Source organism: Grammomys surdaster, unplaced genomic scaffold, assembly GCF_004785775.1.
Source record: "Grammomys surdaster isolate TR1022 unplaced genomic scaffold, NIH_TR_1.0 211, whole genome shotgun sequence".
Lineage (NCBI taxonomy): Eukaryota > Metazoa > Chordata > Mammalia > Rodentia > Muridae > Grammomys > Grammomys surdaster.
Window position 1 is genome coordinate 3,530,856 of NW_021604656.1, and position 23,496 is coordinate 3,554,351.

General features: G+C 43.0%; 1 protein-coding gene across 2 annotated transcripts in view; it reads left to right on the forward strand.

Moving 5' to 3' along the window:
• The window catches only part of Simc1 (SUMO interacting motifs containing 1), a 45,371-nt gene that overhangs the window by 19,672 nt on the left and 2,203 nt on the right, over window positions 1-23,496 (forward strand). The window contains exons 2-9 of one of the 2 annotated variants that reach the window (XM_028772015.1): window positions 1-1,018; window positions 3,127-3,359; window positions 3,968-4,037; window positions 11,559-11,713; window positions 15,743-15,895; window positions 17,323-17,451; window positions 21,446-21,602; window positions 21,721-21,805. The exon at window positions 1-1,018 is cut by the window's left edge and continues 1,532 nt beyond it. In XM_028772015.1, coding sequence (XP_028627848.1) covers window positions 1-1,018; window positions 3,127-3,359; window positions 3,968-4,037; window positions 11,559-11,713; window positions 15,743-15,895; window positions 17,323-17,451; window positions 21,446-21,602; window positions 21,721-21,805 — 2,000 coding nt within the window. The remainder of the gene's footprint in view (window positions 1,019-3,126; window positions 3,360-3,967; window positions 4,038-11,558; window positions 11,714-15,742; window positions 15,896-17,322; window positions 17,452-21,445; window positions 21,603-21,720; window positions 21,806-23,496) is intronic. The other variant, XM_028772016.1, reaches the window with a different exon arrangement.

Genomic DNA, 23,496 nt, shown 5'->3' on the forward strand with positions numbered 1-23,496 from the left:
GTCACCAGGACGTGTGACACAGTCACCAGGAGGTATGATGCAGTCACCAGGAGGTGTGATTCAGCCACCAGGAGATGCAATACAGTCACCAGGAGGTGTGTCACGGTCATCAAAAGATAGGATGCAGTTACCAGGAGGTGTGCCATCGGCATCAGGAGATGCAATACAGTCACCAGGAGGTGTGTCACGGTCATCAAAAGATAGGATGCAGTTACCAGGAGGTGTGCCATCGGCATCAGGAGATGCAATACAGTCACCAGGAGGTGTGCCACGGTCATCAAAAGATAGGATACAGTCACCAGGAGGTGTGTCACTGGCATCAGGAGATGCAATACAGTCACCAGGAGGTATGTCACCGGCATCAGGAGATGTGATACAGTCACAAGGAGGTGTGCCACCATCATCTGGAGACATGATACAGTCACCAGGAGGTGTGTCACCGGCATTAGGAGATTCAACACAGTCACCAGGAGGTGTGCCACCAGCATCAGGAGATATGATACAGTCACCAGGAGGTGTGGCACCATCATCAGGAGATGTGATACAGTCAGCAGGCGGTGTGCCACAGTTACCTTGCAATGCATTGCAGTCACCAGGCAATATGTCAGAGTTACTTGGAGATACACCAAACTTATCAAGAGAGGTGTCACACTCATCACAAGTGTTACTGGACTTAGCAAGAGACAGGCCAAAGTCTTCCCCGAATGATGTGCAGAATCGTGGTACTCCTATGAATATCTCAGCTCCGTCCTCTCCAAGTTGCTCTACTAACCCACTATCTCCACAGTCTGAATTTTCCTTAGAAAAAGTTCCTTGGCTCACTATCACAGATAGCTCAGCCAGAAAAGAGAGATCACTGCCACGGCTTGCCAACCCTGGGTCTGCCCAGATACAAGGACAAATACCACAAGTTGGGGTATACAATAGACCTTGCCTGCACAGACTGAAATACTTCTTACGGCCTCCAGTGCATCATCTCTTCTTCCAGACATTAATACCAGATAAAGATACACGAGAGGTAAGCTGACATACTCACCGCTTTGGAGACTGTGTCTTTGATAACGTTACCATGGTTAGAGTTCATGCATTAGAGAATGGGCCAAAGATAAACAATTTTTTTTTTTATCTTTTCCCCAACTTGGGGCAGACAGGACAAGATCTGTGTTCAGATCTCAGCCTACATTTAAAACCTGGTAGTGTGCAAGTCCCTTTTTTTTGTGAGCCTTGGCCTCCCTATCTGTAAAGCAGAGGTAAAAACACAACTCGGGGCACTAAATGAGGTGGTGTGTGTGAAGTGCGTGTCTGTGTCTGGTTTGTCATTGGCCTTCATCACATTCTTGTCTTCCGTTCCTTTATCCTCCTCTTCCTGAGTTCCATACACTTCCCATATCACAGAGAGAAGACTCTTGTCACTTCAATGCCTCAAATCATTCCTTAGAATTGAGGAGTAGAAATTGAGTTTTCAAACTTTAATGAGGTTACCATTTTCCATTTGTCCTCATTGACCTATGAGAACTTTTTTTTTTTATTTATTTATTTATTTATTTTATTAGTACACTGTCGCTGTCTTCGGACACACCAGAAGAGGGCATCCAATCTCATTACGGATGGTTGTGAGCCACCATGTGGTTGCTGGGATTTGAACTCAGGACCTCTGGAAGAGCAGTCAGTGCTCTTAACCGCTGAGCCATCTCTCCAGCCCGACCTATGAGAACTTAATTAACTATATATGGCCAAAATGTTACAACCTCATAGTATCAAACCCTTCTGTTATTCAGAACCTCATCCTTTAAATCTGTTTAAAGTAGTTCCAGGCCAGCAAAGTGGCTCAGGAGGTACAGGCACTTGCTGCCAAGCCTGACAACATATATTCTATGGCCCGGACCCTTGTGATGGAAGTCGAGAACTGACTCCCATAAATAGTCCCTGACCCTGCATTTGTAATAAGCACTTGTACTCAATAAGCACACACACAAGGAAATATGACAAATTTAGAAGTCAAAAAGGTAGTCTTGCTCTGCAGGTGCCACACTCACATGTACATTTCTACATCTAGACACATGTGCATACAGAAAATAAGAATAGAACTTTTTAAAAAGTGATTGTCTGAAAGTCACCCATCCTGCTATCAAACAGCATTTATTACAAATAATTCCATGTATTCCCTTCCCAATTGCCTTCTTATACATGACAATTTAAATTTTTTTAGTAATTAGGATTTCCTTTTATTTATTTATTTATTTATTTATTTATTTTTAGTTTTATTTATTTATTTTTTATTTTATTTTATTTATTTATTTTTTTTGGCTTTTCGAGACAGGGTTTCTCTGTGTAGCCCTGGCTGTCCTGGAACTCACCCTGTAGACCAGGCTAGACTCGAACTCTCGAACTCAGAAATCCGCCTGCCTCTGCCTCCCAAGTGCTGGGATTAAAGGCGTGCACCACCACCGCCCAGCTACAATTTCCTTTTAAACATATGTATTTGTTATTGGTTTTGTGGTTTATAGAATGTAATGGTTAAAAACATGCATGGTGGTCCATGCCTGTAATTTTAGTGCTTGGGAGCTAGAGGCAAGGGGATCAAGAGTTCAAGACCAGTCTCTACTAAAAACATAGTAAATTCCATATCAACCTGGGCCATGTGATACCCTCTCGAAAAGGAGAAAGAAAAGGAGAAAGGGAGCGGAAAGAAAGTGGTATTCATTCTTCCAGCAACACAACAGGCTCAAGTTTTCTTATCTTATTAGCGAGTCTAATACAACTTTGTCCCTACCTCTAAGTCTCCTGGCCTATAATCCTAGCATGTAGAAGGTGAGGCAGGAAGATCAGAAACTCAAAGTCCCTCTCAGACTACTGTTCTCGGCTCTTTGGTATTTTCCTTTCTGTTGCATTTGAATATGGATGAAGTCATGTTGTGTGTAGAATTTAGAATTTCTGTCTTTTAATTTCCCCACATCATTAAGAAGTTTTTGTTTTGTTTTTTAAAGTAGAGCTTTCTTGTTTCTCTTTAATAAAATATTTCAAATGCATAGAAAACTTTGCTATTTTCAACCTATTGCAGAACCTCTTGCTTTTTAGGAAGTGTAGAACCCGTCCTGATGCCTGTCTATCTCTTTGTCTCTACAGAGCAAGGGTCAGAAATTAGAACCCATCCCTCATCGAAGACTCAGAATGGTGACAAACACTATTGAAGAAAACTTCCCTTTGGGGACTGTGCAGTTTTTAATGGACTTTGTTTCACCCCAACATTACCCACCCAGAGAAATTGTGGCTCACATCATCCAGAAAATCCTACTCAGTGGCTCTGAGACTGTGGATGTCCTCAAGGAGGCCTACATGCTTCTCATGAAAATTCAACAGTATGAATCATTACAGCTGGGTGGCCAAGTCTTCTAGGGGACCTAGACTCAGGGCACAGCTTCCCTTGTCTAAGCTTTTATTCAGCTGACCTAAGAGCTTCCTTAATGATGTTAATTGCAAGTGGCAGGAAACCCAATCAAAACTGGCTTCAGTTGCTATTAAAAGAGTTGTAGTGACTTCTCTTCACTAGAAACCTGGGAGTGTTATCTAATACTGTTTTCACAAACGACTGCTGGACCCACTCTCAGCCCTGCCTTGGGTCTGTAGTCTTCATCTTTAGATTTTTACAGTATTCGGGTTAGAAAATGAACTTCAGTAATTACATACACTGAGCTGTATTATAATTGGGTTAGCATGACACGAGTCCATTCTTTGAGACAATCAGAGTGAATTAAGGATAGAATATTGTGATTAGCTCAGCAAATCGAGTGCTTCATGTAGTGCCCTGATAGGTAAAGCTCACTGTCAATGAGCTGGCCTCGACTGACGCTGTGGTCCTTCCTGGACGGAGGCCAGGTTGCTTATGATAAGAAGAGGCTTTTTCCAGATCCTGTCTTTTCTGTCACTAAAGTCTCCAGAATTCTAATTGCTGTCACTTAACTTTCAGGCTGCATCCAGCCAATGCCAAGACAGTGGAGTGGGACTGGAAACTGCTCACCTATGTCATGGAGGAAGAGGTAACATAAATTTAAGGACATATCTTTTGCAGAGGAATTTTTAATTTACATTTGTGTGTGGGCTTGAGTATGGGATATATTTAGAAGCCCTGTGGTGTGTGTGGAAGTCAGAAGACAATTCCTTCTGCCTTTACCACTGACCCATCTCACTGGTCCACAGAGGAAAATTTAATTACAAAGAAAAGTAGCAAAAAAACAAAACTGTTAATAATGTCTCTGTCATTATTTCCTGTTGATGGCCCTACCCTACCAAAAGATTAGTTTTAAATCATGCTGTCTCCCAACTCAAATACTACTGTGTTCGTGTCTTTTCTACTTGAGAGACCAAATTTAAAATACTATTAAGAGCGTTAGTGACACAGCTCAGTGGTGGGGCCCTTGCCTACCGTGCATCAGCTCTGTGAGTTAGTCTCACATGTGTAATGTTAAGATGCTAGTAAATACATGGAAAAAGTTATACTCCATAGCTATGAAAAAAGGAGAAGAACGGTATATGTGAATAACAAGGATTCAAGAGATCTTAAGAAAACATCAGTGATAAGACAGCCGTGAGCTAGTACACAGATGAAAGAGACTGCCATAGCCAGGGAGGGTGGAGCTTTACATTAGAGCACCAAAGAGCTTTCCCACCCAGAAAGGCAATCTAGTCTACAGATGGGGGATGGGTTTCTGCTGAAAGTCATTGTGTGGAACTGTCAACTACTACACTCTGGAACACAATAGGCAAAATATCTAAAGAAATGGCATGAACAAAACCAAAAGGTAGAAAGTTAGTAATCCAGAAAAAAAGGCATTAATGAGAATGAGGGAGACATCAGCAAGATGGCAAACTAAGAAACTCCAGACCCTTGCTGTCCAGTAGAGACACTGTTAACAACACACTTCATTACGTTTCTATTGCTGTAATGAAATACCATGGCCAAGGACAACTTAGAAGGAAGGGTTTATTTACAGCATACAATCTCAGAGAGTAAGAGCCATCACTGTCATAGCAGGAGCACGGCAGCAGACACAGCACTAGAGCAGCACTGAGAACTCTCATCTGGATCCACAAACAAGAGTCAAGAGAGCACCCTGGGAATGGAAGGGGCCATCCCCACCACCACCACTGATACATCTTTTTCAACAAAACCACACCTCCTAATCCTTCCCAAACAGTTCCACTAACTGGCAACCAAGTATTCAAGTATATGAACCTACAGGGAGCAATGTCATTCAAACCACCACCTTTCACTCCCTGGCCGCCATAGTCTCATGGCCATATCATAATGCAAAAGACATTCTGTCCAACTTCAAAAAACCCATAGTCTTCCAGTCTTAACACTGTTTAAAAGTCTAAAGTCTCTTCTGAAACTTAAGGCAGTCCCTTAAGTCTCAACATATATTATACACTTCCCTCCACAATGGCAATTTGTATACTCATAGCCAGTATATAGCTCATAGTTTATACTTGCTTGAAATTGTTCCCTTTTTAGATATTGCTAATTTTCAAATTTTACAAGTACAGCTTAATTAAAAAAAAAAAAAGACATCTATTTTTCCTTAACTTTATAAGACATTTAAGAGCTCGTACTGGATTGCCTGGACCCCAGAGAAATGCCATCACAGATTTGTATACTAGACAGATTACAGGCCTTACAGAAACAATTGGCCATACAGTCTTATTCTTTACATTGAGGTTGCTGTATAATGAAAGTTTGTTTATCTGGGTTGCTGTGCCACTGTAGCTGACCTGCCATCTGTGATCCTTTGAGGCCAGAAACTGCAGTTTCTGGCACTTAACACCTCATCCTAAAAGCAGTCAAAGATTAAGTAAACAGCCTTTGTTCTATCCCAACAAGAATTGCTGGGCTCTTAATTTATGCCTGCTAGTCTGAGTTCACACACACAAAAAAAATCCTTAGAAAAGTTATCATAAAGTTTATTATTAAGTATAAAAAGTTTCCTATGAAAGATATCTAAGGCCAGGCAGTGTTGGCGCATGCCTTTAATCCCAGCACTTGGGAGGCAGAGGCAGGTGGATTTCTGAGTTCGAGGCCAGCCTGGTCTACAGATTGAGTTTCAGGACAGCCAGGGCTACACAGAGAAAAACCCTGTCTTGAAAAACCAAAAAAAAAAAAGAAAGAAAGAAAGAAAAAGAAAAGAAAAACAGAAAAAAGAAAGAAAGAAAAAAAGCTTTCTAAGGGGAGAAGTAAAAAGGTCCTAAGTGGAGAAAAGGAAAACTTCTAGTCTATCTGGGAAAAGGAAAAAAGTTCACAGAAGAAGCAGAGCAGAGCAGATTGCCAGGTACCTGTCCCTGTCCACAAGATCTATAGATCATTTGTTCTTACCTCAGCTAATACTTTCCCACCAAAAACTACCTGTCCACAAGATCTATTGGTCATTTGTTCTTATCTAAGCTAGTACTTTCCCACCAAGGCTACCTGTCCACAAGATCTATGATTATTTGTTCTTAACTGAGTTAGTGCTTTCCACAGAGGCCAAGACTGGGCGTCAGTAGACACATGGCTGGCTAGGCTGTTAGTGTTTAAGCAAGGTCACTCCTAACAAACTTTAAGACATGATCACATCAAAATTCTCATACAGTGCAAGTGACTTATGGTTCCAGAGGATCAGAGTCAGTGATGGTGAAGCACAGACTTACATCTTGATCCACAGACAGGAGACAGAGTGGGAATGGTGGGAGCTTTTGAAACCTCAGAGCCCTCCCCCAGTGACATGCCTCCTCCGAGAAGGAAGTGACACACCCACTCCTAATCCTTCATAACAGCACCATCTGGGGACCAGTACTCAAGTGCCTGAGACTTACAGGGAACATGTCATCCATCCAAAGTACCACACAACAAGACTTGTGGGTAGCTACAGAGTGCTCTAACTCATGACCGTGAAGGGTGTCCATCTACAGAGGTAGAAATTCCGTAGTGTGTGCCCAAGTGTGTGCTCAAGTACCCCTCAGTCAATGTAACTCAGTGCAGCTACATCTAGAGAGAAACCCTCCTTCCTCAACTCCTTCCTAGAGGCAGCTTTACCATGCTTCATGTGTGCCAGTTTGTCTGCGGTTGCTCAGGAGATTAGTTTTTGCCCTGCCTGTGTCAGAGCACGGACATAGTCTCAATGTGTTACAACTACTGATAGTGCATGCAATTCCATACACAAGTAGCAGGGAAAGCAGGGGATTATGAGCTTTGAGAAAAAAAAAAACAGGAACAAGCCATCTGGGGGAAATTAAAGAGAGCACAGTACATAGAAGGTAGCAGGATAGCTCATTGGGTAGAAGCGTGATATCCTGAGTTTGATTCCCAGAACCTATGTCACACAGCTCCTGATGTTGCAAGTCTGTAATCCCAGCACTCCTGTTAGTGAGCATAGTGAGTTGAGAATGGAGACAAGGAGTTCTCCAGGAGATCAGAGGCTAGGGATCCTGGAATAAACACGAAGGCACATGAACCCCCCCCCAAAAAAAAAGACTTTCAGAAGTTATTCTCTGAAGTTTAACTGTCATGCAGAAGACACAGCATGCTATACATGTGTTTAAATGTATGGTGGATGAGGAGCAGCATGGTGGCCCACCAGGGGAAGAAACTTGATATCAAGCCTGACAGCTGAGTTTAATTCCTTGGACTCAAGTGGCAGAAGGAGAGAACTGACTTCCATGAGTTGTCCAGACTCGTGTGTGTATTCATATGTATGTTCACAAACTTATGGACACATACCCAAATACATAAACAAACATGATAAATATTTAAACAAAAAGTTTTGGTTTGCTTTGCTTTTTGGTTGATTGGTTGGTTTTGAGACAAGATTTCTCTGTGCACCCTGGCTCTCCTGGAACTTAACTCTGTAGACCAGACTGACCTCAAACTCAGGAATCCTCCTGCCTTTGTTTCATGAGTGCTTGGGCTCAAGGTGTACATCACTACCATTCAGCACAAAAGTTTGTTTTCTTTGTTTTTGTTTTTTAAGTATAGTGCATAATGCTGGGAAGATGGCTCAGCAAAGAGTACTTACTATGCAAGCATGGGGACCTGAGTTCAAATCCCCAGAACCCATGTAAAAAGATGAGTTTGGCTGTATATATCTGTAACCCTGCACTGTGGGGGCAGAGACATGAGGATTTCTGGGGCTCAAATGCCATTCTCAAAGGGATAAAGACAAAGTGATAAAGCAAGACGCCTGCTGTTCTCCACCCTACATGCACACACACACACACACACACACACATACACACACACCAGAACAGAAAAAGGACAGTATGTGCACATGTCAAAAGTGGGTTTTACTAGAAAAGGGGCAACAGTTCCAGAATTTCATATAAATATAACTTTTATTCTCCTGTTGAAATTGTTGTCTCCAAAGATTACTGCCTGTGTCTGCTAAGCTATAAGCCCAGTCCTAGAAGCTTCTAGCCTCCATACAATCTAATCTAGGTCTAGAATGTTTTCAGCCGCTGAGACTTACTGATGAATAAGTAATACTGCTCACTATTTCTAGTTCTTTTCTGAATTCTAGCTGGCTGATTCAACTCAGCTGTTCTGGCTCAAACTCTCCAAGCTGACTTATTCAATCTAACTACTCTTTGCTGCCCCTGAATTGTTCTGCTTGGCCTCATACTAACTTTGTCAGTCTATTCTAATCTTCTGGCTCCTTCCCATTCTCTGGCTCATCGGTCTTCACCATTGTCTAGCTTGTTCTCTCTCTGTCTCTGACTGTCCTGGTAAAACTGCCTCTTTTTTTCCTCTCTTTTCTGTGATACTCCCTTAGGTAGCCTCTTTTTCCTGTCTGTTCTTGTGAGAGCCGGGCATATCCTATTCCGTCAAATCTCTGATTAGTCACTTTGTCTGCTTTCAAACCTGGGTGCTTACTTCTACAAACTACCTTTACATTCATTGCTTTGGGTTAAAGATGTGTCTGTAATCCAGACAGAGGGATTAAAGGTGAGTGCTAAGGGCTGAGCCACACCACAGCTAGAAACAGTTTTGTTTTTGTTTTTCAGTAAATAACAAAATCTCAGGGTTCACAGTGATCAAATATCCTGCAACAGTTTCAAGCCATGCTGATTGCCAAATGTCTTACCCTAAATAAATTCAATTTGTACATACTAGAAAAGGTACTTTGAGTTCCAGGACAGCCAGGGCTACACAGAGAAACCCTGTCTCGAAAAACAAAAAAAAAAAAAAAAAAAAAGAAAAAGAAAAAGAAAAGGTACTTTCTTCAAATAACTAATTCTCAAAAAAGGTTACTACCCAAGAGCTCATTCTCCAAAAAATAAAAATAGATAAAGCCTTTAGCTAGATGAAGAAAAAGGAACAAAATATTTAAATAAATAAGAGATAAGAAAGGAGCTAGCACGTTGGCACCATGGAAATGTAAGAGTTCGTTAGAGATTAGTTTGAACAACTCACGGTAAGCTTCCCCCCCAAAAAAAGTGATCATAGGCCGAGCAGTGGTGGCACACACCTTTAATCCCAGCACTTGGGAGGCAGAGACAAATGGATTTCTGAGTTCGAGGCTAGCCTGATCTACAGAGTGAGTTCCAGGACAGCCAGGGTTACACAGAGAAACCCTGTATCAAAAAACCAAAAAACAAACAAAGAAACAAAAAAAAGTGATCATAGAAGAAATGGATAAATTTCTAGACATATGTCTTCCTATAAGTAAGTTAATCATGAATAAAATATAACTACCACCTCCTGTGATCCTATAAACACTCATGTGCTAAAAGCTTTGTAGTGACAAAACACAGAAATATAAGAAAGTGTTTTTGTTTTAACCCCAGGTGTGGGAATATGGGGCTGCTTTGTACTGTCTGCAGCGGCTGACAATGATTTGCCTCGTGCTCTATCAGAGGCGTTGTTTTGTCAGCTACAGATAGGTTTTTGTGATTGTTTGACATTTGGAATTCTAGGAAATTTTCAGAGGGTACATAAATGCAAAGGGGTAGGTTAGGCAGGGTTGGTGGTTGTCAGTCAATCGTGGGGGTTTTTGTTGTTTAATAGTCAAAGTTTGTTAGTGCTCAAAGAAGAAACAAAAGGAAAGAAATTATGTTCAGGGCTACCCCCCCAACACACACACACACAGAGTCCTTCTTTCTCTTCTATCTAGTGATGGGAGTAAAGCCTGGAGGGGGGTGGTTTGGGAGGGTGGGGACAAAAAGGGTGGGAACAGGAACCTACAAAATAGCAAAGACCTGCTAGGACCTGCTTGTAGATTTGGTCCTTAAATAGTGACTAAATAGAGGGCTGTAGTGCCGGACACCTTTAATCCCAGCACTCTAGAGCCTGAGGCAGGTGGTCTCTGAATTTGATGCCACCCTGCTCTACAGAAAGAGTTCCAGGACACTGAGGATTATCTTGGGGGTAGAAAAAACCCAAAAACAACAACAAAGTGACAGAGTGTGAGGACTTTTAGCCCATTGGCTAGTTTATGGTTGATGGTATTACAGGAGGTTGGAACTGGCTGGAGGAAGTTGGATGCTAGAAGCATTCTGCGACATTCCTATGAAGAATGTATCTTCTCCCACTGTGAGGTGGTTCTTTCGCCAAGAACTAAAAGCCAAGAAAAACAAGAGGAAAGAAAGTAGCCATTACTGGGGGTTGGGAGGAGTGAGAAATGAGCAGCCGTTTAGTCAGTTTTGCAGAACCAAAGCTTTTGTAGCCTTACTTATGCATGACTATGGGTAAGCTGAATATTGTACCAGACCTTTCCTTAAAGTCACAAACACTGGAAAGAATTGAAAAAGACAGGTTTATCTAGGCTCTTGGTTTCAGAGATTTCAGTCCTTGGTTGGCTGGTTCTGTTCCAAAGTGTAATGAGGCAAGCATCCCAGTGGAAGAGTCTGGCAGTGAGGAGAAGTTGCTCACTTAATAATATTCAAAAAGGGAGAAAAGGGGGTTGAGACAAGTAATAGCCCTCTGCAGGCGTGCTCCCTACACAGGTGTGCTTCCAGTAACCTGGTTCATCTGCCTAGGCCCCATCTCCTAAGGTTTCAAAGCTTCTAAAATAACACCAGATGAGGACCACTGCTTCAAAACATGAACCTGTGGAGGATATACATTAAAACTATAATACTTTTTTTTTTGTTGTTGTTTTTTTCGAGACAGGATTTCTCTGTGTAGCCCTGGCTGTCCTGGAACTCACTCTATAGACCAGGCTGGCCTCAAACTCAGAAATCTGCCTGCCTCTGCCTCCCAAGTGCTGGGGTTAAAGGCGTGCGCCACCACCGCCCGGCTATAATACTATTTTAAAATGGCTAAGATAGACATTTACTATAGTATGTATTTTCCCACAGATTTTTAGACAAGAATGTGAAGAAACAAGTCTGAGTCATTGCTAGTGAGATTGTAAGTGGTACAGCCACCTTGGGAAACAGTTGGGGATTTTATTGCCATGACTCAGAATACCTGTTGTCTCCCAGCAATCTCTCTCTGATATAGATAAACGTGCTGACTCATGGCAGCCCACACTTTCCTGTCATCCAAGAGACTGAAAAGCAACCCTGACTTCTTATTCTTTCTTCCACAGGGACAAACTCTGCCTGGACGAGTTCTCTTTCTACGCTATGTAGTGCAGACCCTGGAAGATGACTTCCAGCAGATCTTGAGGAGACAGCGGCAGCACTTACAGCAATCCATTGCAAACACTGTTCTGTCATGTGACAAACAGCCCCACAACGTCAGGTAATAAGATACTAGAACTCTGGTGTGAGAAGACTAGAGACTGTAGCTGTAACAAGTAAAGTGCAGTGTGTTAGTCAGCTGATGGTCACTGTGACACCTATGAAAGACAGTTGATGGAGAGAGGATTTATTTAAGTCCACAGATTCAGAGCCTTTGATCTTCATGGCAGAAGCAGCCAGGAAGCAAAAGAGCTGAGAGGAAAGGGCCAAAGCAGCAAACAGCCCCGAAGCGGCATGCCCAGTGATGCACTTCTCCAGCTAGGCCTTCCCACCGTCTTACTGTCCGTCTCAACTGCCTATTCCGATTCTGTATCATCCGTAGATTGGACCATTCCTTAGAGAAAAGTTTCATGCTTATGAGGCCTAATTTTAGGAAATGCTCTCACAGACACTAGCCTGCTATGTGCTTCTCAGTTGCTCGAGATAAACCCAGAGACTATAAGGGGTGTGGTTTTCCTCATTCCTCAATACTATAAATGGGACAAATACCAACACAGTGGAGAGTCAAAAGAGACTTCTCTGAATTGACCGTGTAGACTCCTAAGTAACAAGGATTACTCCTTTATTCTGAAGAATATATAGAAAGGAAGTTTTGAGAGCTCGTATGTCTGAAAATACCTTTTTTTCCTCTCATGTTTTGACTAATAAGTAGGCTAAATATTTTTAGTTTAGTTCACATATTTAAAAACAACTTTTATGCAAAACTTTGAAGAACTTGTCTTCTAGCTCCCAGAAGTGCTGTAAGAAGTCGGAAGCAGGGCTGATGAGAAGGCCCATGGGGGAGCACTGACTGTTGCAGTTGGGTGTTGGCTACTTTGTGACTTCCTCTTTCTTCCACCCTTTCAACCTCCTAACACTAGATAAGAGAAAAAAGGATAGAGGGGAAGGAAAGAGATCCCTGAATAAATTCAGGAGTTGGAAAGGGGGTGACTTTAGACTGCTTCCTGCTTTTAGGGGTGTCAGGATTTCTTTTGGTCAAGTTTGACCTTTGTTCTCAGGATATCTAATTTCTTCTTGTCATTTCTTCTTTGTACACAACTACTCAACAAACCACAACTGGCAACCAACCACCAACCCTGCCTCTCCTAGCATTTATATCCCCTCTGAAGAGTCCCCAGAATTCCAAATGTCACACAATCACAGAAACTCTGCAGCTGGCAAAATCACACCCCAACCAGAGCATGAGGCAAATCACAGTCAGCTGCTGTGGACAGTCTGAAGCAGCTCCATATCCCACACCTGAGATTAAAACAAAAACGTATTCTTAAAATATTTCTGGAGTTTTGTTGTTGTTGTTGTTGTTTTGTTTTTTAAAGAAAGTAAAATTCCAGAATTGTCATTACAGGCTGTTCTTTCAGAGGTCCTGAGTCCAATTCCCAGCAACCACATGGCTGACAATCTATAATGGGAAATGACGCCCTCTCCTGGCCTGCACTTATACATGCAAGCAGAGCACTCATACATAAAATATATAAATACATGTTTAGAAATCAGAAGCAGGGCTGGAGAGATGGCTCAGTGGTGAAGAGCACTGGCTGCCCTTCTAGAGAGCCTGGATTTGATTCCCAGCACCTACACGGGAGCTCACAACCATCTGTAACCCCAGTTCTAGGAGAGCTGACCCTGCCTTCTAGCTACTTGGCTACCAGGCACACACATAAAAAATAAAGAGCTACCTAATTTTTATCAGTTATAACATATAGAAAAAAAAAAGCTGAATGGTAATGGCACAGTCCCACAGTCCTTTAATTCCAATACTCAGGAGGCAGAGATAGGGGTCTCTGAATTCAAGCCAGCCTGGTCTACAAAGTGAATTCCAGGGCAGCAAGGGCTACACAGAGAGATCCTGTCTCAATAAAATGAAACAAATCAGTCAGCAGTGGTGGCACATGCCTTTAATCCCAGCACTTGGGAGGCAGAGGCAGGTGGATTTCTGAGTCAAGGACAGCCTGGTCTACAGAGGGAGTTCCAGGACAGCCAGGACTATACAGAGAAACCCTGTCTAGAAAAACTTAAAAAAAAAAAATCAAGAAACAAACAAACCAAAGGGACTGAAGAGATGGCCCAGAGGTTTAGAGTACTTGTTGTGCTTCCTGAGGGCCCAAGTTTGATTCCTAGCACCCATATGGTGACACACAACCATCTATAACTCCAATTCCAGGGAATCCAACACCCACTTCTGGCCTCTGTAGACACCAAGCAAATTGGGTACACATACATACATATATACATACACACATACACACACACGCACGCAAGTGAATAACCATATATATCCAATAAATGTAAAAAAAATGTACTTTTTATAGAAAGGGGTCTTAAGCTGGGCATAATGGCACATGCCTTTAATCCCAGCACTTAGTCAGAGGCAGACAGATCTTTTTGAGGCCAGCCTGATCTACAGAGTGAGCTCTAGGTCAGCCAAGGCTGTACCTTGAAACCGTGAAAGAAAAACAAAAGAGAAGGAAGAGGAAGCGGAGGAGGAGGAGAAGGACCCTTGCTGTTGTAGGCCTTCACTCCCACACTGTCATGCACTGTGCCCAGCACCCTGTCGGCCGCTCTAAAGTGACAAGTGAACCTTCATTTCTGGAACATAGTTCTCCAAGGGGCCACCCTACAAGTTTCTATTTACAATTAGCAGGTAATATTCCGTTTGTAAAGCCTGGACTCACACACCTCTTATCTTTTCTAATTGTCCTCTAATTTTGTCCGTGACAGCTGTCTTTCCTGTTAGCTGCCTTTGGCAGGGGTGGGGTTTGGTTGTTTGGGTCTCTGGCTTCTTTATTTGTTTTTGGTTTTTGAGACATAGTCTCTCTATATAGTCCTGGCTGTCCTGGAGCTCACTTTGTAGACCAGGCTGACCTGGAACTCACAAGATCTAACCTGCCCCTACTTCCTGATTATTGGGATTGAAGGTGTATGCCACCAGACCCAGGTCAGTTCTTTATACTTCTATTTTCCCTAGAGTTAACTGTGGCTTTAGGAGGGGAATAAGTCAGTGTATGTATTCAATGCCACTTTTTTAAAAAAAAAATATTGGCTATTTAAGCATTTAGTAATCATCAAAATAAATATTAACCTCAAGAGATATCTTTGCCTTCCTGATAGAGCCTAAGGCCTAAATAAAGGCTGACTGCAGTGCATATCCTCTGAGCCCCAGTTCTCACCTTTAATAGATGATGCATGGTAATGGAAAGCCAGTGAAGACCTACCTGGTCAGCTAGTCCCGCTTCCCACCTAGTTAGGAAGTGTCGCTGGTCAGAAAGTCATCTTTGCCTCCCAAGGGTGGGTGCTTTCCGTATTATAATTTATAGGAGCCAGTTGTGATTGTCCAGTATTTAGATTAGTAAAGCACTCGATGTTTCCAGAGACAGGTAGATCCTGGGGGCTCTACCCTAATGAGTGTGTTAATTCCTTGATGAACTCACAGTACACATTATTTGGAAGTATTGGCCTAATTAGACAGGGTAGGTCACGGGGTGGGGGTTAAACCCAGTGCTATAGCTCATGCTGGCCACTTCCTACCTTCCCCATTTCTCTGGGATTTTTAACCCACCAAGAAGTGAAAAATAGCCTCTGCCATATGCTGCCTGGATGTTATGCCTGACTGCATGGGTCCAGACAGCCACTGACTGAACCCACTTTGAGCTAAGTCCTTCCTCCCTCAAGGTATTCTGTCAGGTGTTTGCCACACCAAGGATAAAATATTACTAACATATAATTTCTAGGAAAATGTTGCAGTTCAGCCCACTGGTAGAATGCCTGACAGACAGACATGCCCAAGGCCCTAGGCTCAGTCAGTCCTCAGTACCACAGAAGGAGAAAAAAGCTTTTATAACCATGCTGCAGTTTAATCTATGACTTTGTTAGACTTGCTTCAATACTGAAAACAACCTCAGGCTTCTTGGTTGCCTTTGGAGGAATCCCAGATCCGGGATCCCAGTGTGAGCCAGAGAGAGGTCTGATCTCTATAGCAGAGTTATCACAACAGCTGTATACATCTTTCTTTTTTATCTCTTCTGAATTCCAGAGATGTTATCAAGTGGCTGGTCAAAGCAGTGACTGAAAATGAATTAACTCCACCCCAAGATGAGACTCAGACCTCTCCCGGAACAGGACTCTTGAAAACTAGCAGTGACCATCTGTCTCCCCAGCCTAACCTGACCAGGAACGCCAATCAACTGTAAGGAGCAGGCAGAGTTGTCTCCAGGGCTTTGAGGGTTTGGTATCTAACAAATAGAACTGATCCTAAGAACAGCTTGCCCCAAATTACCAACTCTTATAATATAGACTTTTTCTGGAGGGGTGGTGGGGGAGAAGACTTATCTAGGCTAGGAGTATAATTATGTAGAATTCTTGTGTAGCATACACTAAGACCTAGATTCCATCCTCAGAAAAGAAGGACAGGTGCTTACAGGTTCTCACTGCTAAACTTCTGCCTTTGAGTTCCCATTCAGAAAGTCATTCTAACTCCCTTTTGGGAATATTAACCAAAGTCCTGAGGCTGCTCTGCGGAACACCACTTCCTCTGAAGACACTAATCCCACAGAGCTATTCAGACTTCCACTGATGCACCAGCCTGTTCTTTAGACTGGTAACTCTAACCCAGCTCCTGCCTCCTAGCTGCCAAGACCTCCAGCTCACCTGTTCCGTTATTTTCTTTTAAACACTAATGAAATTGGCTTATTTTAAGTAAAACAAAGGACTTGATCAGATCTGGACAGAGCCAGTATAGCAGCTGACAGATGTTTCCTCGCAGAGTCAGTCGGAAGCTGACCTGCTCTTTTCTATCATTTTGTCATTGTCTGCAGTTTCTCTGAAAACAATGCTCTTCCACCATATAATTCGTGTTTAAGTGAGTGCTGTCGAGCCAAGCTCACCCTTCTAAAGGGTTGCTTAGCCTCCCAGTGCTGTGCCTGTCTCTCTCCCATACTTGTGTCTCCTGGGAGAGAAGGTGAGGGTCCACCACTGGAAATTCTAAGGCTAGTCTTACTAAGAACTGTTGTGTTGTAAAGAAACCACTAGAGCCGGGCGGTGGTGACGCACGCCTTTAATTCCAGCACTTGGGAGGCAGAGGCAGGCGGATTTCTGAGTTGGAGGCCAGCCTGGTCTACAGAGTGAGTTCCAGGACAGCCTGGGCTATACAGAGAAACCCTGTCTCGAAAAACAAACAAACAAAAAACAAAAACAAAAAAACCAAAACATCTTGCTTATGTAGCTCACCTTCAAATTCTAGAAGTTTCACATAGGAGCTGGCAGAAGGCTTCAGAAGGATGGATTGCTGAGTGCGAGCAAGCTAAGGCTGGACTGTTCTGCTTGGCCTGTGTGTTGTGAGGACCTTCTAATAGTCTCTGTTTTGTTGTTGTTGTTCACTTGGGGGTTTTTTGTTCATTTTGAGATAAAATCTCAACAGGTAACTCTAGCAGGCTTGAAACTCACTACATAGATCAGGCTAGCCTGCCTGCCTCTGCCTTCTGAGTTCCAGAATTAAAGATGTGCACCTCCACACCCAGTCGTCTCTGTTCTTGGCATACTCTGGTACCTTCTCCAGCTTCAGGAGGCCTCTCTCCATGTCTTCCCACTCACTTGTCTTCTATGTTCTGGATCCAGGATTGTGTGTCAGCTTCAGAGGATGTTGTCCATTGCTGTAGAGGTGGACAGGACTCCAACCTGCAGCTCCAATAAAATAGCCGAGATGATGTTTGGGTTTGTGCTGGATATCCCTGAGAGGAGCCAGAGGTGAGTGTAGCTTGATCTACTTGTGGTTTTGGCTGGTTTCTCCATTAAAAAGAGAACTAGCCTGGGTGGTGGTGCATGCCTTTCATTGCAGCACCCAGAAGGCAGAGGCCGGTGGAGCTCCGTGAGTTTGAAAGCAGCCTGGTCTACAGGGAGTTCCAGGACAACACAAAGGAACTCTGTCTGAAAAACCGAGAGAGAGAGAACTAAAAAGTCACTTATTTTTAAATTAACATTTTTATCTCTGCCTGCTAGAAACAGAATTTCAAGAAAAAAAATGCCAAGTGCTAGACCGGCATCCAGTACCCCGGGGAAGGAAGCGAAATGGGGTATGGAGTTGGTGATGGGAGCCCTAAAAGCTGCTGGCTTCTGGCAATTGAACTCCTGGGGATAGCAGCGGGGGATTAAGGAAAAAACTTAATTATTTGGGCTTTATTCTCTCTCACTCTAGTGACTGATAGCCAAGCAAGAGGCTCAGAGTTCCTTACCATCTCATGAGCCAGAGAGAAAAGAAAAGAAAGAAAGGAAGAAAGTTAATCGTGCACGAGCGTGCACATACACAAACACACACTCACTCTCACACTCTGGCTAGCCTGACCACCTGTTTCATCAATTTTACAACTGCACACGCATACTTATATACATTGACACCTACATGCTCATGAATGCACAGACAGACATACACATATATACATTTGGCAGATGGAACACAGCCCCAAAAGCCACACTTTATTTTTTTCTTTCTGGCAATTTATACCTTCTTAGAAGTTCTTTATAAAATTATCTCATAGTGCCGGGCGGTGGTGGCGCACGCCTTTAATCCCAGCACTTGGGAGGCAGAGGCAGGCGGATTTCTGAGTTCGAGGCCAGCCTGGTCTACAGAGTGAGTTCCAGGACAGCCAGGGCAACACAGAGAAACCCTGTCTCGAAAAACAAAAAAACAAAAAAAAGAATTATCTCATAGATAAAATGTTACACAAAAGGGGAGTTAACAGAAGGATGTTCTAAGCAGTGTTTCATTCTATAAGTTCATTGTAAGTTCAAAGCAAGTTTCACATGGCCTTGCTTTATCATAGTGCACTTAGCTTTGTCCTAGGACCTGACCTAGAAACATTTTCCTTGATCACAGATTTGTCCCACGCCTGTTTATCTTCTTAGTGTAACTTAGGAAAGCTCACTGTATTCTTTATTATGCAGCCTTTACTTACTCTTCTATGAGGAGGGGGCACATTCTATTCTTGATCCTAACATTATTACATCTCTCTGGGAAAACAACTAAAACCGTCTCCTTAAACGTTCTTTCTAAAATCATTTGAATCCAATTAGGAATTCTATAAAGTAATTAATTCATCTAAACAGCATTAATTATAAAAGTTCATCTTCGGGGCTGGAGAGATGGCTCAGTGGTTAAGAACACCGACTGTTCTTCCAGAGGTCCTGAGTTCAATTCCCAGCAACCACATGGTGGCTCACAACCATCTGTCATGGGATCTGATGCCCTCTTCTGGTGTGTCTGAAGACAGCAACAGTGAACTCACATAATACATTAAATAAATAAATAAATAAATAAATAAATAAATAAATAAATAAATAAATCTTTAAAAAAAAAAGTTCATCTTCATGTTGATCTTCACCCAGTAAGGTGGGCTGATACCCAGGAATCACTAGGCTACATAATAACGGCAGGAAAGGCACATCAGCGGTGAGAAGCAATCCTGGGAGGAAGTCTCTGGGCTGTGCCTCTCCAGAGGGCACCCATCATAGTCATACAAAACAGTGGGCCATCTCCAGGAAACTCACTTGCTTGCCATAGCCTTTCCTAGATGGCTTCTGTCAGAAAAACACAAACTGTACTCAAAAAGGGAAGAAAGCTGGGCAGTGGTGGCACATACCTTTAATCCCAGCACTTGAGGCAGGCCAGCCTGTCTACAGAGTTCCAGGACAGTCAGGGCTACACAGAGAAACCCTGTCTTGAATAACCAAAAAAAAAAAAAAAAAGGAAGAAAAGGGTAGGGGACTACTTACATCTTTGATGAGTTGAAAGGAGGAGGTTCCCAGGTAATTGTGTGTAGTCAAGGCATAATTTCTTGACCCCGTCAAATCCAAACTCTCTCTACCATGTCAACTTGATTAACAAGTCGTCCTTCAAGTTTAGACTTTGAGTGGACAAAAACCATATCAATAAAAACTAAGACTTTCTCAGAAGGGGCACATTGGCCACCTACCCAAATTATACTAGAAGATACATAAAGTGCCCTTTGCTTTTATTCATTATTAATTCAGGTATAATTTGCAATTTTACCTTTTCACAGTTACATTACACAGGTTTACATAGGTAGTACTCATGAGTACTGAAAAATACCTGACCCGTCATTTTCCAGAAGCTTGTTGGTAATATATAAAAGCTTGCAAGCTTGGCAAGACGGCTCAGTAGGTAAAGGTGCTACGGCGAAGCCTGACCGTCTGAGTTCAAGTACTGAGATGCACAGAGTGGAAGGAAAGAACCAATTCCCACAGGTTGCCCTGTAACTTCTACCCACATGAACCGTTCTGCCTTGACATGAACATATGTACACACGGGCAAAATTAATAATAAAAAATGTAAAGAAGCTGGGCGGTGGTGGCGCACGCCTTTAATCCCAGCACTTGGGAGGCAGAGGCAGGCGGATTTCTGAGTCTCGAAAAACCAAACCAAAAAAAGATTTAAAATCTTCCAAACTTGATAAGTTAGCTATTCTAATAGGATTTCTTGTCTTTTTCGTAGTTCCCTTAGCCCTTTCTACATATGCGATCAAGTTGTCTACAAATGGAGTTTGACATCCTTTTTTTTTTTTTTAAAGATTTTTTATTTTATACACAAGTGCTCTATCTGCAAGTATGCTTGTATCCCAGAAGATCCCATTACAGATGGTTGTGCGCCACCATGTGGTTGCTCAGAACCTCTGGAAAAGTAGACAGTGCTCCTACCACTGAGCCATCTCTCTAGCCCCTTGGCATCCTTTCTAACCTGTCTGACTTTTTTCTGTTTCTCTTGCCTAAATACATCAGAACTGTCAAGTCAAATGTTAGAGAGACAGTGTGTGCAGATGCGCTCTCCTGTCTTCACCCTAGGGATCCATCCAGGATTGAGCGTTGCATGTAAGGGTCCTGTAGATGTTGGTAGGCAGCTTGTCAGACGGAGGATGAGGTCTAGTTCTACTTGACTGGTATTTTTCTAAAGAATAAATAATTGCTAAGGATTCCATCATCTGCTGATGTAATTATAAATTTTTCCTCTTTATTCTCTGATGTGGGAAATTATGCTAATTAATTTCCTTTTTCTGTGTTTGTTGTTTGTTAGCTGGCTGCCTGGCTGGCTGGCTGGCTGGCTGGCTGGCTGGCTAGCTAGCTGGCTGGTTGGTTGGTTGGTTTTTTTCCAAGACAGGGTCTCTCTATGTAGCCTTGACTGTCCTGAAACTCATTCTGTAGACCAGGCTGGCCCCAAACTCAGAAATCTGCCTGCCTCTGCCTCCTTAGTGCTGGGATTAAAGGTGCACACCACCACACCTGGCTTGCTACATTATTTTATCTTGATTTCTTTTGAATTTCACCTTCATTTGTGAAGGGGTTTTTTTGCTGAATACAATTCCTAATTGCTAAGTACTTGATGTATTTTAAGATGCTTGAGTGTGGTATCTGTGATGAGAAGCATTAGAGATTTCAGGTGAACGGTACATCCCAGTGACGGAGCACGGGCCCTGGGTTCAGTCCCCACTGGCTGGTCTCAAACTCAGGGCCTTCCTGCCTACCACTGGGATGATGCACCAGGATACCTGGCTTTTTCTTTCTCAACTGTCAAAGACTGTTCCATTATTCTGTAAGTAACTGGTTTATTAATAAATCCATTTCTGTCTGTAATCACTGTGGTTTTTAGACCTCTGTCACATTAGAGCATTGAGAGAAAGTGGGGCTACATGCTCTTTAAATGTGCATTGGCTTCTCCCTCTTCTCCACACAGGGAGATGTTCTTCACTACCATGGAAAGCCACCTTCTGCGATGCAAAGTCTTAGAGATCATATTCCTCCACAGTTGTGAGACTCCCACCCGACTCCCCTTGTCTCTGGCCCAGACCCTCTATTTTCTGAACAATTCCACGTCCCTCCTCAAGTGTCAGGTACGTTCCTTCCTGCTTCAGAGCATTTTCTCCCGATTCTGCTGTTGGGCATCATGGGAGAGATTTGGAAACTGTAATGGGAACCATTGATTATCCGCTGCTTTTACTGTCTCTGCAGTCAGATAAAACCCAGTGGCAGACATGGGACGAGCTGGTTGAGCATCTGCAATTCCTGTTGTCCAGTTACCAGCACGTGCTGAGAGGTAAGGAGCGCTTGCTCAAAAGCAGTGGCCATTGTCCGAAAGAGCGCTTCTCAGATCCTTCTCACTGCTCGTGTAAGTAAAACACCATTCCGGCCGGGCGGTGGTGGCGCACGCCTTTAATCCCAGCACTTGGGAGGCAGAGGCAGGCGGATTTCTGAGTTCGAGGCCAGCCTGGTCTACAGAGTTAGTTCTAGGACAGCCAGGACTACACAGAGAAACCCTGTCTCGAAAAAACCAAAAAAACAAAAACAAAAATAAAACACCATTCCAGGCAGGTGTGGAGACACTTGCCTCCCAGGAATGCCCGCACCCAGGAAGCTGAGGCAGGAGGATGAAGAGTTGAAGCTTATATAGTAATAGTGTGTCTCAAAAAATAATATGAGCTGGAAAGATGGCTTAGTAATTAAGAATACTTCCTGCTCATATAGAGAACCGAGCTTCAAGGCCCAGCACCCACATGGTAAAGAACAACAGTCACTCCAGTTCCAGGAGACCGAATGCCCTTTTCTGTCCTCCATGGGCACAGGATGTAATGTGGTGATTGCACAGAGAACACACTAAAGCACCACACATCAAATACAAATAAGTTTTTTAAATAATAGTAATGAGCGAAATAAAACTTTTAAAGCATTGTTCCTTGATTACAACTATAGGGAACATAGCTGGAATCACTGTGATAAGAACTTTCTTATCTGGTGACAGCTGGTAATAATACAGTGGTCCTCCTGGTTATTAGATTGTACAGATAAGCATATCTCCTAGCATGAGAGCCCTGGCTTCTCATGACACCTATGTTGGGTCAGTTGCTCATGGACTACAACATTATAACAGCTCTCAGTACAGTACAGAATAGGGCGTATCTACAGCAAGATGGACCCACATCTTGGAGATGTGAGGGACCTTAAAATACCTGGGGCTGTAGCTCAGGGGTAGAGCATTTGCTTTGAATCCTTCAGTCCATGGGTTCAGTCCCAGTGCTGCATGACAAGCAGAGGGAGCGGGAGACCTTAAAAGCTTCTGAAATGTTCTTCACAGTTGCTGGGAGTTAGACTAGGGAGCCCACAGAAGGCATGCAGTGGACGATGACTCATGGACCATGCCAGATCACGCACTGATTTGCTCAAGTGAGATTTTATTAGGTAGGGATTATTTAGATCCTTGGCAAAGCTGAAGAACTGGTGAATGAATGCTTAGGAAGGCTGGGGCTGCAGCTCAGTTGCTTAACTGTTCTCCAAGCCTTGGTGACAGCCTGGGTTCAGCTGCAGCCCAGCATAACCAGCGTTCAGGTGGAGTCAGGAGAACCAAGATCAAGGTCACCCTGGGCTACTTAGCAAGTTAAGACCAGCCTGGTATACATGAGACCCTGTCACTAAAAATGTTTAAAAGTCAAATTACTAAACAAACAGGTATTTTTTTTAGTTGTTTTGTATCTCTTTTTTCAGATTGGACTTTGTTTTGTATTTCAAGATTGTCTGAAACTTACTAAGTAGTCCAGACTGACCTGAACACAGATTCTCCTGCCTTGAGTTCCTAGGTGCTAAGTTTACAGGCATACACTACCAAAATTGACATAAAATAGGAACCTTACAAAGGAGAAATGGGGCATTTCCCCTGAACACATTGGACTGAGGACACAGCCTCACATGTCAGAGCTTATGACCTTGCTCCAGGCTCACAGAAGTACCCCACCA